At 50.0% G+C, this 12,437-nt stretch overlaps 1 protein-coding gene and 1 long non-coding RNA gene across 3 annotated transcripts in view; one reads left to right on the forward strand and one right to left on the reverse strand.

Moving 5' to 3' along the window:
* Positions 1-5,352: 5,352 nt before the first annotated feature.
* LOC115515752 lies at positions 5,353-9,878 on the reverse strand. The gene is made up of 2 exons (XR_003969391.1): positions 9,730-9,878; positions 5,353-7,275 (listed from the first exon to the last, which is right to left on the reverse strand). It is a non-coding gene; the product is annotated as an uncharacterized LOC115515752 (long non-coding RNA).
* ANP32A (acidic nuclear phosphoprotein 32 family member A) overlaps positions 7,140-12,437 on the forward strand; it is a 40,049-nt gene continuing 34,751 nt past the window's right edge. Inside the window, exon 1 of one of the 2 annotated variants that reach the window (XM_030317850.2) lies at positions 7,140-7,351. In XM_030317850.2, coding sequence (XP_030173710.1) covers positions 7,298-7,351 — 54 coding nt within the window. In that variant the 5' untranslated portion in view covers positions 7,140-7,297. Of the gene's footprint in view, positions 7,352-11,214; positions 11,239-12,437 lie in introns of those variants that run through there. The other variant, XM_030317851.1, reaches the window with a different exon arrangement.

The following is a 12,437-nucleotide window of genomic DNA, read 5'->3' on the forward strand; positions in this document are numbered from 1 at the left end:
CGTCTGGCTCTGTGCCGACGGCTCAGAATCTGGAGCCTGCTTCGGATTCTGTGTCTCCCTCTCTCTCTGCCCCTCTCCCATTCATGTTCTGTCTCTCTCTCTCTCTCAAAAATAAACACTTAAAATTTTTTTAAAAATATCAAATTGGGTGGTTTAGGAACAAAACAAAACATTTATTTTTCACGGTTCTGGAGGCTAAAAGTCTGAGATCAGGTACCACTGTCTTCTGAGTTGCTCTGTGGGTCTTCTTTAATAAGGGCGCTAATCTCAGTCCTGAAGGTCCAGCCTCATGACTTAGTCGCCTCCTACTTGGAGGCCCCTCCTCCTCATATCATCACTTTGGGGATTAGGATTTCATTATGTGAATTTGGGGGAAACCCATTCAGACCATAGCAAGTCTTTTCCTGGTAAGTAGTAGAGAGCCAGAGAGGAGCTAAGACAGGGGTAATTCGGGTCATTAAGAAACATTCACAGTATTATTCAACCAGAACGCTTTCGTGGATTTTACTTTTGGTCACCTCACGTCAGAATACTCTTTGGGCAGAATCCTGAAACAGATAGGAGGCAGGGTCACACATCCCACCGTAGAAGCTAAAGAGGGCAGATAATCGTTTTCCCTGATAGCCGGGACATCTGCAAATGTTCCTGCCAAGGGCTCTGAACCTTGAGGGAGTGACACAAAAATGGAGGCTCCTGAGAGATCATTTGCAGCAATGGAGGGGGGCAGAGTCCACAGTCCAGATACCACTTCTGAAGTATGGGGGGGGGGTTCCCCTGCAGACTATACATGGAACACCATCTTGGCAATCCCAGGCTGCCCAGCTTCCCGTTTCCTGCTCTTTTCCCGGACCCTGTTCTGCTTAGGTTCTGTGATAGCCTTATATGAAATTATTTTCTGCTTGCACGGGTCAGGGAAAGCTTCTGTTGTCTGCAGCCAAGAATTCCAACTAGCACAAGCATCCCTCAAATCTGCTATACCTATATTTCCATTACAAATAACTTTATCTCATTGCAAAAGTTATCAACTGAAAAAACATAAACAAGAAAACACTGTAACCCCATCACCCATAGAGAAACTTTGTAAAAAAATATTTGAAACATTTTCTGGCACACTCTCCCAAACTTTTTTCCTGGGCACATGAATATATTGTTTCTTTCTTTAGCTGTTATAAAAAGTGCTACACACAGGGGCGCCTGGGTGGCTCAGTCGGTTAAGCGTCCGACTTCAGCTCAGGTCATGATCTCGCAGTCCGTGAGTTCAAGCCCCGCGTCGGGCTCTGGGCTGATGGCTCAGAGCCTGGGGCCTGCTTCCGATTCTGTGTCTCCCTCTCTCTCTGCCCCTCCCCCATTCATGCTCTGTCTCTCTCTGTCTCAAAAATAAATAAATGTTAAAAAAAAAAATTAAAAAAAAAAAAAGTGCTACACACAGCAATCCACAGGCTTGGTGTTTGCCTGCTATTTGGCCTCATCTATAGCATTGCTTCTCCATACGAAAAGAAACACAGGGGCACCTGGGTGGCTCAGTCAGTTAAGCATCCAACTTCAGTTAGGTCACGATCTCACGGTTTGTGAGTTCGAGCCCCGCATCAGGTTCTGTGCTGACAGCTCAGAGCCTGGAGCCTGTTGCAGAATCTGTGTCTCCCTCTCTCTCTGCCCTTGCCCCACTTGCACTGTCTCTCTCAAAAATAAATAAACATTAAAAATAAATTAAAAAAAAAAAAAGAAGAGAAAAGAAACACAGACATAATGAGTTAGTCTAGCCTAGTAAAGAATACTTGTCACACTCAACTCAAGTTCCCTTCGAATATATGTAGAAGAGCACCTGGGTGGCTCAGTCTGGCTCTTGGTTTTGGCTCAGGTCATGATCTCATGGTTTGTGAGTTTGAGCCCGGTGTCGGGCTCCTTGCTGACAGGGCAGAGCCTGCTTGGAATTCTCTCTCTCTCTGCCGAGAGAGGGAGAGAGAGAGAGGGAGAGAGAGAGAGGGAGAGGGAGAGGGAGAGGGAGAGGGAGAGGGAGAGAGAGAGAGAGAGAGAGAGAGAGAGGGAAAAAGGGAAAGAGAGAGAGGGAGAGAGGGAGAGAGAGAAAGGAGAGAAGCAAAGGCATATAAAATGATTTCAGGTGAATTCTTGGGACAGAACTAATCTAGCAGGGGAAAGCCTGTGCTCCTCTGGTGGGTAAAAGTCCTCAAACACCTAACATGGCTATCTTTGTTCGGTCATGTGCAAATAAAGGCATAATTTTTAGATTCAAGTTGCTGGGATTCAGGAATTCCAGAGAAAATTTCGGGTATAGGTATACTCTCCTGAGGACCTGCTATTTCAACTAGAAATTCATTTAAAAATGGCTAATTTCTCAGAATGCATGAAATTGATCTCTAATTCAAGAAGAGTTGTAGAGTTCATATTTTAAAATAATTACTTAGGGGTGCCTGGGTGGTGCAGTCGGTTGAGCGTCCGACTTCAGCCAGGTCACGATCTCGCGGTCCGTGAGTTCGAGCCCCGCGTCGGGCTCTGGGCTGATGGCTCAGAGCCTGGAGCCTTTTTCCGATTCTGTGTCTCCCTCTCTCTCTGCCCCTCCCCCGTTCATGCTCTGTCTCTCTCTGTCTCAAAAATAAATTTAAAAAAAAATAAATAAATAAATAAAATAATTACTTATAGGTACAAATAGTAAACTATTGCCACAAAGGAGATAATCTGAGAGGACAGTTTTGCTATGTACTTTTACAATTACAAACACTACTGGCAAATACTAAAAATATTAAAAGTTCTTAGAAAGTCTGTTCTCTACCTCCTATATCTTAATAGACTTTAGTACCTTTTTCTTCAGTGGCAAACTTCAACTGCAGATAGATTAAAACAAATGAGTAGGGGGGGTGCCTGGGTGGCTCAGTCGATTAAGCATCTGACTCTTGATCTCAGCTCAAGTCTTGATCCCAGGGTTGTGTGTTCAAGCCCCATGTTGGGCTCAGCACTGGGCATGCAGTCTACTTAAGGAAAAAAATAAAATAAAACAAATAGTAAGTTCAAAATTAATTGCATTTCTGTTTTTTCAGCCTAGCTTACCCTTAGTCACAGTCTTGTTCTAATGGCTTCTCATTCCATTATTTGCCTTTAAGGCATCTATTTTTAGTCATATTTTAATACCAGATGCCAGAGCTTATAGTTCTGGTGTTCTTGGTGAACAGTAATCAACTTTCTCTTATTGCAACCCCCGAATTATCTTTAATAAATATATTTAAGAATCGGATTCAAAAAAACTCTAGTGATTTCCAAACTAGTGTGCAGGTGATGTTGATTTTTTTTTCCTTTTCAAAATAAAGCATCCTTAAGGTGGCTTTAAAATTTTTACTATTAATTTAATTTTAAAAATCACATGGGATGACTTTTCATCTAGCAGTGCTTTTTCTCTATGCCCAACTCATTGAAAAAGTAACTATTCAATAATTTAAAAAATAAAACCACTCAATGCTTTATTAAGCAAAAGAATTAATAGTTAACTTTTTAGATCCTGGACCTCAACAGTCTTTTGCTATTCAAACCAAAATGCAGTAGTCTTCACATTTGTTACCATGGATTTCAAAAGAATAATCTACATTTCTAAAAGCTATTTATATAGAAAGACAAAAGAGAACATAATTAAGCTGGAGTCTTTCCATATCATTGTCTTTTGGGGTCCAGGCAGCAGAACCATGATGTAGGTGAAAAAGTACAATGGCCAGGTTCCAATGTATGTGATTCGGGCTGAAGAACGAAGAGTTGAACTGTGAATACATTCGTTCAACTCCTAAAAAGAATGCTAACCAGAGGGCCTCCATCTTTGGACACCAAGCAAGGGCAAATGAGCTTACACGGCGGCAGCCTCACTGTGGGTTATTTATAAAACAGTAGTTTCCAACATGTATCAAGAAGCTAAGACATCCATTGCTCAGATCAGACCTCTTAGAGAACATAGGATGCTCATCTATTTGGAAGGTTTCTTGAAGGAAAAACATTCTAGAATGTCCTGGAAGGCAGGAAGACATCTTTTCTTACTTGAAGGCCAACTTTCTCCCTATGGGCTCAAGCCTTTGAATTGTAGCTCATTTATTCTTCTCAGTATGAATCAAATCCAGCTCCAGAAGTTACAGACTGCAACTTTTATAACCGAACTCCCACTATAGAATGCGCTTTTCTTACTCTATCTTCTGATATTCAGAATCATTCAGAGCGTTTGTTTAATACTATATTATGCAATGAAATGTAATTTAAGAAACAACTCCATAAAATAAGGAATATTAAGAGTTTTTTTTTTTTTTTTTTTTTTTTTTTTTTTTTTTTTTTTTTGTCAAGTGGCATGGGGTAAATGGCTCAGCTTTAGAGTGAAATTTCCATTTCCTTTTGGTAAGAAAAAGTCAGAATCATTAAAATTTTCTTAGAAATAAACTACAAACAAATCTATTTGTGGAAGTGAGAGGAAGTCTGTCCTTTCAAAGTATGTTGGAGGGGCACCTGGCTGGCTCTGTGGGAGAGCAAGTGTCTCTTGATCTTGGGGTTGTGAGTTAGAGCCCATGTTGGGTATAGAGATTACTTAAAAAAAAAATCTTTAAAAAAAAGTATGTTGGAAGATGGGAAGTTAAGTATTCAATTGGTTATATATACTTTTTGGATATTTCAACTTCTGTACGATTGGAATCTAGTGAAGCCTTCTTTCAATTCTCTGACACCAATACAAAATCTGCTATCAAAATGTTTAAAAGATGCTTCTAAAAACAATTGTTGCTTGATATTTTGACTTAGTGACCAAACCACAATTTTTTCAATTTAACCTTAATTTGTCCTGTAACTCTCTTTCACGGGGGTTTAGGCTTCCAAGTCATCTTCTGCAATCTTTGTGTGACAAGGTGAGCTATTTGCTTCTGTTTAGCAGAGCTGGATAAGGGAACATCTCTGCATTTGATTGGTTGGCTTTTAAAGGATTAGTCCTCTGGAAAGGCCCTGTTTCCCTATCACATTGCTAGCAGTGTGGACTTAACTGTGGTTAAAAATTCAAATTGAAGACAAGCATTTACCATCAAATAGAACATAACCTTCAGTACTCCTCTGTTACATATCTTCTACACATCATATTGACTTAATGTATGTGATGAAAAGCTGTTTTGAAACCACCTTAAATGCTATATCCAGAAATAACAACTGACTCTGGCAAAGAGAGGTAATTTAGGGTCCCTGTATGTCCTATAACAAAGCCAATACAGTTTAAAAATAAGTAAATTCCAACTACACAAACTGAGTTCAACGAGATTATAAAAACTGAGGAAGACAAACATGTGGGCTAAGTCAACAAGTCAAATACATTACACGCTACTACCCCGATGAAATAAAACAATGGCTTTCCATTTTTATTTTGGATTTCCCAGCTACTCAGGGTAAACATTATCACTTTTCAAATTCCACTTATTATTTTATCTGAAAGAAAAATTTACCGAGTAAAATGCTTGGCTGTAGGATTTTAAGTTTACAATCCATCAGGTTACAGTATCAGAGTTACTACAGTTTCTTCCCCAGTGTGAGCATTCTCTGCGTTTTATTTACATTCCGTCACTTTCTATTTCCTCCTCAACTTTATATGCTCAAGAATGAAACTGTATTGGTGTTATGTAACAATATTTCAAATTTGCAACATACATACTGCTTTATCGCTCCCTTGAACCCATGTGCCTGAAAAATAAAATACAATGTATCCCCACCTAAAAACCACCTTGGCGTGTATAAGGAAAAGTGTAGACACACAGAAATAGAAGCACTGAAAAACACTTGTGTGGAAGGGTAACGATGGATCCGTCCTTGTTGACAACAATTCCCATGATTTATTAACAGCCATAGGCAGCCAACCTAGTACATGACAAGGTCCAAGGCCTGGCCATAAGAAGTAGGTAACCCAGTGGGGATGAAGGCTTTAAGGTCTAAAAACTAATGTGATGAACAAAACAGAACAAAACAAAACAAAACAAAAAAAACCCAAAGCAAGCAAACCGTAAAACCTGGAGAAAGTGCTCCAAATAGAGCCTCTTTGGCAACCCAAATTGAACCAAATGAGTCAGGTGGACGATTAGAATAAACTGTGCGCCGTTTCCTTTCACTAGGTCTACAAAGCCCATCAAATTATGTTTGGACCAGAAAACGAGAAGTTATTAGCACCTTCCCTTTTCATTTTTTTTTTTTTTTTAATATTCAGTATATTCAGCAACAACTCTTAATCCATGGTCTCCATTCATTTATTGGCTGAACAAGATCCTGGGTGCCTCTTGGTGATCGCTCCTTCCAGGCTGACCTTACATGACAGCAAATTGAAAGGCCCCTCCGTAGAGAGGGTCAAGACCGCGAGGAAAGTCATCCAAAGGTGGACGCATCTTGCTTTCATTTACTTGTTTATTAGAGGGGCGGCGATGGCCGCGGCTGGACGAGGACGAGGCGGGAGGCGAAGGGGCGCGCGGGCTGTGAGCCGCAGCCGGGGGGGTGGGAACCCGCGGAGGGGGTGGAGGGCAGCAGCCACGCTCCACCGCGCGGCCCTCCGGACCCAGAAAATGACCAGCCCCTCCTCCCACTGCACCCTTGACCCCTCCCCCCTCTTTCCAGGCCTTTCATCAGCCCGCCCGCGGGGCAGCCCGCGGCCCCGAGACCTCGCGCCGGACGTCCCCTCTCACCAACCCGCTCCAGCGAGGCGGGCAGGCCCAGGGCGTCCCCGCGAAGCCCTCGGCCCTGCGAGGATCCCGACCCCGACCCCTCCGGCCGCGCCCCTCCCCCTCGAGTAACGCACCTGCGGCCCCGCCCCCGGCCAAACGCTGAGGCGGCGGCGGCGGGCTGGCGAGGCCGAGCGGCTAGGCTCTCGAGGCGCAGTCACCTTCCCTTCCCCCGCCATTCTGCCCACCCCCCTAGCTCAGCCACCAAGCAGCCGCCGCGCTCCTCAGCCGCCCCGAAATCTAAAGGGGTCCGTCTCCGGCACCACAACCAAATGGCTGAGCCTCCCTGGCCGGCTGCGCAGCCCGCCCATTGGTCCCTTCCCCCCCGCCGCTGCCACCATTGGCTGTTGCCCGGAGACCCTAGGCGGCGATTGGCTCCAGCTGTTGCCGCTCATCCGCCGGCCCGCAGGTCCCGCCTCCACCGTGATCAGGTTAGTGTGCGCCGCGGGTGCTGGGGGCTCGAGAACCGAGCGGAGCTGGTTGAGCCTTCAAAGTCCTAAAACGCGCGGCCGTGGGTTCGGGGTTTATTGATTGAATTCCGCCGGCGCGGGAGCCTCTGCAGAGAGAGAGCGCGAGAGATGGAAATGGACAAACGGATTCATTTAGAGCTGCGGAACAGGACGCCCTCTGATGTGAGCATTTGCCAAAAATATCTCTGTCGGTCCATTCTCCTACTTTGTGTGTGTGTGTGCGTTGGGGGGAGGCACTTTTTTTTGAGGGGGGGCGCCCGGGAGGTGTGGGTTTCGGGGTCGGACTGCAAATGAATTGCAAGGTTGGGGGGTTGCAATGCCATCCGAGCATGTTCCGGCTGCCGCCGCCGCTGCCCTTGGTGTGTGACTACCTGTGCGTGTGCTCCCGCGTGTGCGAGTGTGGGTGCGAGAGTGTGCGTGCGAGTGTGCACCCACCGGGGGCCAGCGGGCGCACGCGTTTGGGTCGGAGAGAATGAGGCAAAATAACCCTCTGAGCTCGCTGCTCCCTTGACTCCGTCTGGGGGAAAGATTAACGAGGCAGAGGAGGAGGGGGGCTGCCTCCTGGATTTAACAACAAAAAAAGGGGGTTTTATATTTTATAAATGAATCCCCCCTTCCGCCCCCCTCCCGCGCCTTCCCCCTCCCTTTCTCTCTCTCTCTCTCGCTCGCACACACACAATAAGTTTTGGGCTTCGCGAGTCCGGTTTAGTTTCTGATAAATGTGGGCCGAGGCCCCCGGGGAGAGCGCGTGGGGAGGGGGCTGCAGTGGAGTTGGGAATGGCTCGAGTTTAAAGTGCGTCTTCATTTCTTTGCAGTGATGAGGCGAGAGACGGGGGAGCCATATTTGTAACTTTGTAGTGTTCGTGAACGCGCCCTTTCTCTCCCTCCCTCCCTTTCTCTGCCTCCCTTCCTCTCCTCCTCTTTCTCCCTCACTCTTTCCACCCCACCTTCGGGCCAGATGCTGATGTTTCTTCCTTTCCTTCCGAAGGGAGGATAAATTGGAAGGGGGGAGGGATTTTCGAACGTGCTAAGGCACAGATAATCCCCGCGCCTCCCCACCTCGAGCGATCGCTATTGCAAGTTACCCAAAGGCTACGTCCCGGTCCCCCCTCGCCCCTGCTCCTTCCGGCCTCGCTGAGATGCCAGCCTTTGAGCCCTGGCGCCCCCCGGCCAGGCTTTCTCCGGGGTGGGCTCCTCGGCAGCCATTCGGCGCCTGGTTAATAAATGGGCACGGGAAACTTTGTCAGGACGCGAGCTGCCCAGACCTGGTGCCCGTGGTGGGTATTGGCCGGGTCCAGATTTATGCGGGCATAGGAAACACGCAGCTCCGGGATGGGAGTTTGCCTTCTGGTCGCCGTTATTGATTGGGCAGCGGCGGGAGTACGGCCGGAGGAAACTTACACGGATGGGAACTGGGAGGCTCGGGCGAAAGCCCACCCCCAAGGAGGGGGAAGGTGAGGGTGGGTTACTCGAACGCTCGTTTGTATTTCTGGCTCCCTCGCTTTCAAACAGTGTTTTATGTGAGTTGGCGGCTCAGCGGAGACCCCGGCTCTGGGGCGGAGACCCTGGCCGGCTCCTCTCGCGGCCCCTTCCGAGACCCGGGCAGCGCGGGCCGGAGGACCCCTCCTCCAGCCTCGGTGGCCAGGGTTCCACAGAGTTGGAAGTTTGGGTAGCACGGTGCGCTGACCTGTCGCCCCTTCAGCCCGTTAAAACCCGAATCCCTGGCGAAGGCAGGCCTTGCTTCCTCTTTTCTCTAGTTCCTCCCCCAAACCTGAGTGAGACTTTTGAAAACAAGATCCTTTTTGTGCCCCCCCCCCCACCATAACGCAGCTGTGGACTGTAGACGTGCAGTGCCTTATGGCGCGCAGGGCGGGGAGGGGGTGGCGGAGGGAGGGGAGGGGGTGCCCGCCGAGAAGGCAGGAGTTTCCGCGAACAATTTGCCGGCGGTTTGCCTTTCTCTGGCCGGTTTCATCCCCGCTTAGACCCCGAGCCGGAGGATTTGGGGGCTGGGTGTGGTGATGGGGGAGGGGGCCGGAGCCGCGGTCTTCCCGCGTACTTTCCGGAAGCCCCCCGTGCGGAGGGGGAAGGGCGCGCAGTGGGGGGCCGGGGTCGTGGCGGGTGGGTGTGGAGGCGCGGTTCGCCAGGCCGGCCCCAGCCACCCGGCCGGCCAACTGGGAGCGAGATCGAAAGCGGGTCGAACCGGCTCTTTAAACTTCCCCGAGTGTGTGCTGGGGGAGGGGAGCGCGCCGCGCCGAACTGGGAGCGATTTCTCACGCTTCGCCCCCTCGCCTCCGAGTCTCCCTGCCCACTCGCCTGCCCCCTGCCTCGAGGCGGGGTGGGGCGCGGGTGGGGATGGAGGGGGCACTTTCTGCACATTTGGGGAGGAGGGGGAGCGAGAAAGCTTGCTAATGAGGGACAAAAGGGGTGGGGGAGGAGGAACTATTTTTTTGTAAACGTTCTTAAGACAAATAGCTCTCGGAGAGCGCCCCCTGCGCCCCTCCCCGCCGCGCTCCCCCCCCCGGGGGCCCCCACATACCCACCTTCGGAGCCTCTCCCAACTCGGATCCGGGGGCTGGTGGCCACGCCGCGACGCCGAAATAGGACGAGCAGCCATGTTTCCCGGGTCTCGCGCGGCCCGCCCCGCCCCTCCCCCATGGCGCGGCCGGCGCCGAGCGCGGGGCTGCGAGTGCGGGCGCCGGGCTCCATGCGGCGCGGGGCGCGGGCCGGCGGGCGGGCTGGCGCCGGGGCGGCCGGGCCTCGTGCGCACGGGCCGGGCGCGGGCGCGCGGGGCCGGCCCCGGGAGGGCCTCCTGGCTTCCCCCGCTGCTTTGGAGCTCGAGGTGTTGTGTTATTATTATTATTTTTGCAAAGGCCAGGCCCGCCGGAGGCCGAGCCCGAAGGGCGCCGACGCGTTATTGGGGGGCAGGGGCGGCCGCCGGGGCCCTGCTCGCCTGTGGCACGACTGCCGGGCGCCGGGCTGCCATTTTGTCACCGTGGCTGTTGTCGCTGTGTATGTGGGGGGGGGGGGATGGTGGGGGTGGTGTGCGGAGTCTTGCGCCATCGCCCCGACGGCCCCGGACGTGGAGGCAGCAGGGGAAGCCGGCTCCGGGGACCCCCGGTCGTGCTGTGGGCCCCGATGGGGTTTTCTTCCCCGAGACAACGGCCTGAGGCTTGGCTGGAGCGTCGCGGCGGCGGTCGCCCGGGGAGGGCGACGATCCTCCCCGCAAGTGCTCCCCCCCCACCCCCCATCGCTCTCCCTACCTCCCCCACCCCCTCTTCTTTCCAGTGTTTCGCCCTTCCTCCTGCTGGCGTTTTCAGACGTAGTTAAATGTGGCCCTAAAGACGTACTGGTCGCCCGGGTGTTGGCTCTTTCGGAGAAACTGATAGGAGGGTCGGGGGAGAAATTAAACATGAGGTTTCTTTTTCGGGAGGGGGGCGCGCGCGACTCCAACGGCCCTGACTGGAGCCAAGGACAGCAGCCGCTTACCCGGGAGGGACGAGTTGTCGATGTGTTGGGGAAACGCCCTCCGGGGCTGGGCTCTCCGGGAAGGTAGGTCGCGCCCCGTGTTTCAGGTGGGTGTTACAGCGCCCTGCAGTCTGCGAGGGGAGGCCCCCCTCCACCCCAGTTTTCCACTGCCCCTCCCCCTTTTATTTTTGCCCTGGGGAAGGCAGTTCACGGCAGTAACCCTAAACCGAAAAGAGAAGGGAATAAGGTTTGCTTTTTTAAAAAGTAAGCGATGTCTTTCTGCCGACCGCCTTTCTGCGTCACGTCTCTGGCTTCTCTCCGGGACTTTTTAAAAGCCGATGTCAGTGCTGGTTAAGCACCTCTCTGGTTAAACTCTGGTGTCTGCGTGAGACTAGCTTTGATGGCAGTGCCTGGCAAAGGCTGCCCAGGAAGCCAGGTTTAACTTTGACCTTTGGAATACGTCGCATGATGTTTTCCAGACTACTGCCTAATTGGGTTCATGTAGCCTGATATTAACTCCAGTTTATGCAAGCCAACCAAGGATCCACAGGCAGAAAATTGAGCTGGGGCTCCGGATGGTCATGGTCAGTGATGTTTTGTTCCTGGATTGCTGCTGCTGCTGGTAGTTTTGAGTCTGGGGGCTCCATAGTGAAGGTGGGTTTTGGAGCTGCACAGACCTCTGCGTTTGAATTCTTCTGGCCAGAAAGAGGTAGGGTAAGTTAACCTGTCCCTGTGATCTTGGGCAGGTAACCTAACCTCCTCTTTAAACCTTCATTTCCTCATCTTTACAAGGGGACTAGTGAGCTGGTCTAATGAGTAAGTGACAAAAGTGGCTTGTTCTGGCCGTCAGGTGCCCAATATGCGATAGTGTTGGTCTTGGAGAGATAATAGAGCACAACTCTGAGCTTCTCTGCAGTTCTGGACAACAACAACCACCACGACAACAATAATAATAGCGAATGCTTACACAGCACCATGCTGTGCCTGGCACAATTCTAAGTGGATTATACAGATCAATTAATCTAGTCCCCACAGCAGCACTGTGAGGTGTAGGTACTGTGACTATCCTCATATTACACACAGGGAAATTGAGGCATAGAGAGCTTATCACAGCCAGTCTGCATACTCATCATCTTACTCTCTGTTCCATCTCCTGAAGCACCTTTTTATTATTTTTTTTGATCAGACACTAAGGGGAGAGCTTTTTCTTCTCTGGCTTTAAAATAGTGCCACCTCATGAGAGATTGAGTTTCCTGTCATTTAAGGTATTGAAATGAACCCTGGACGGCCTCCTGCTTGAAGATACTGAGGTGGGTGGTCAGGACCGGGGGGCTCTGAATTGTCATTTTAAGGAGGGAAGCCATACACTTTCCGAGTTTGGTTCAGAACATCACATCTGTTTAGGCTGAAAGAAGTCTGTCCTTTTAGATGTTGGGGTACACATTTTAGTAATGAGAAGACTCTTAGGCAGTATGGGATCCTGCATGGAATGCATTTTCTGTCTTTATTTGTCACCATCTGCATCCAAAAAACTGAAGAGAATTGGCATGTCCTCTTACCTAAGATGTGGTATACTAGTAACAATTCATGGATCATCTCACTGAACTCTCCTAACGACTAATTAAGGGTAGGCAAAGCTGTGTGACATCCTCCATGTTGTGAGGGTGGTCACGGTATGCAACAGAGTTGGGTTCTCCTCCTACTGTAAAACCAGAGGCCTCTTTGGTTGGAAATTAGGGACTTTGAGAGTTGTGTAGTCCATCACGTCCCAAACATGGCCCAT

This window comes from Lynx canadensis, chromosome B3, assembly GCF_007474595.2.
Source record: "Lynx canadensis isolate LIC74 chromosome B3, mLynCan4.pri.v2, whole genome shotgun sequence".
In the NCBI taxonomy this organism is placed as follows: Eukaryota; Metazoa; Chordata; class Mammalia; order Carnivora; family Felidae; genus Lynx; species Lynx canadensis.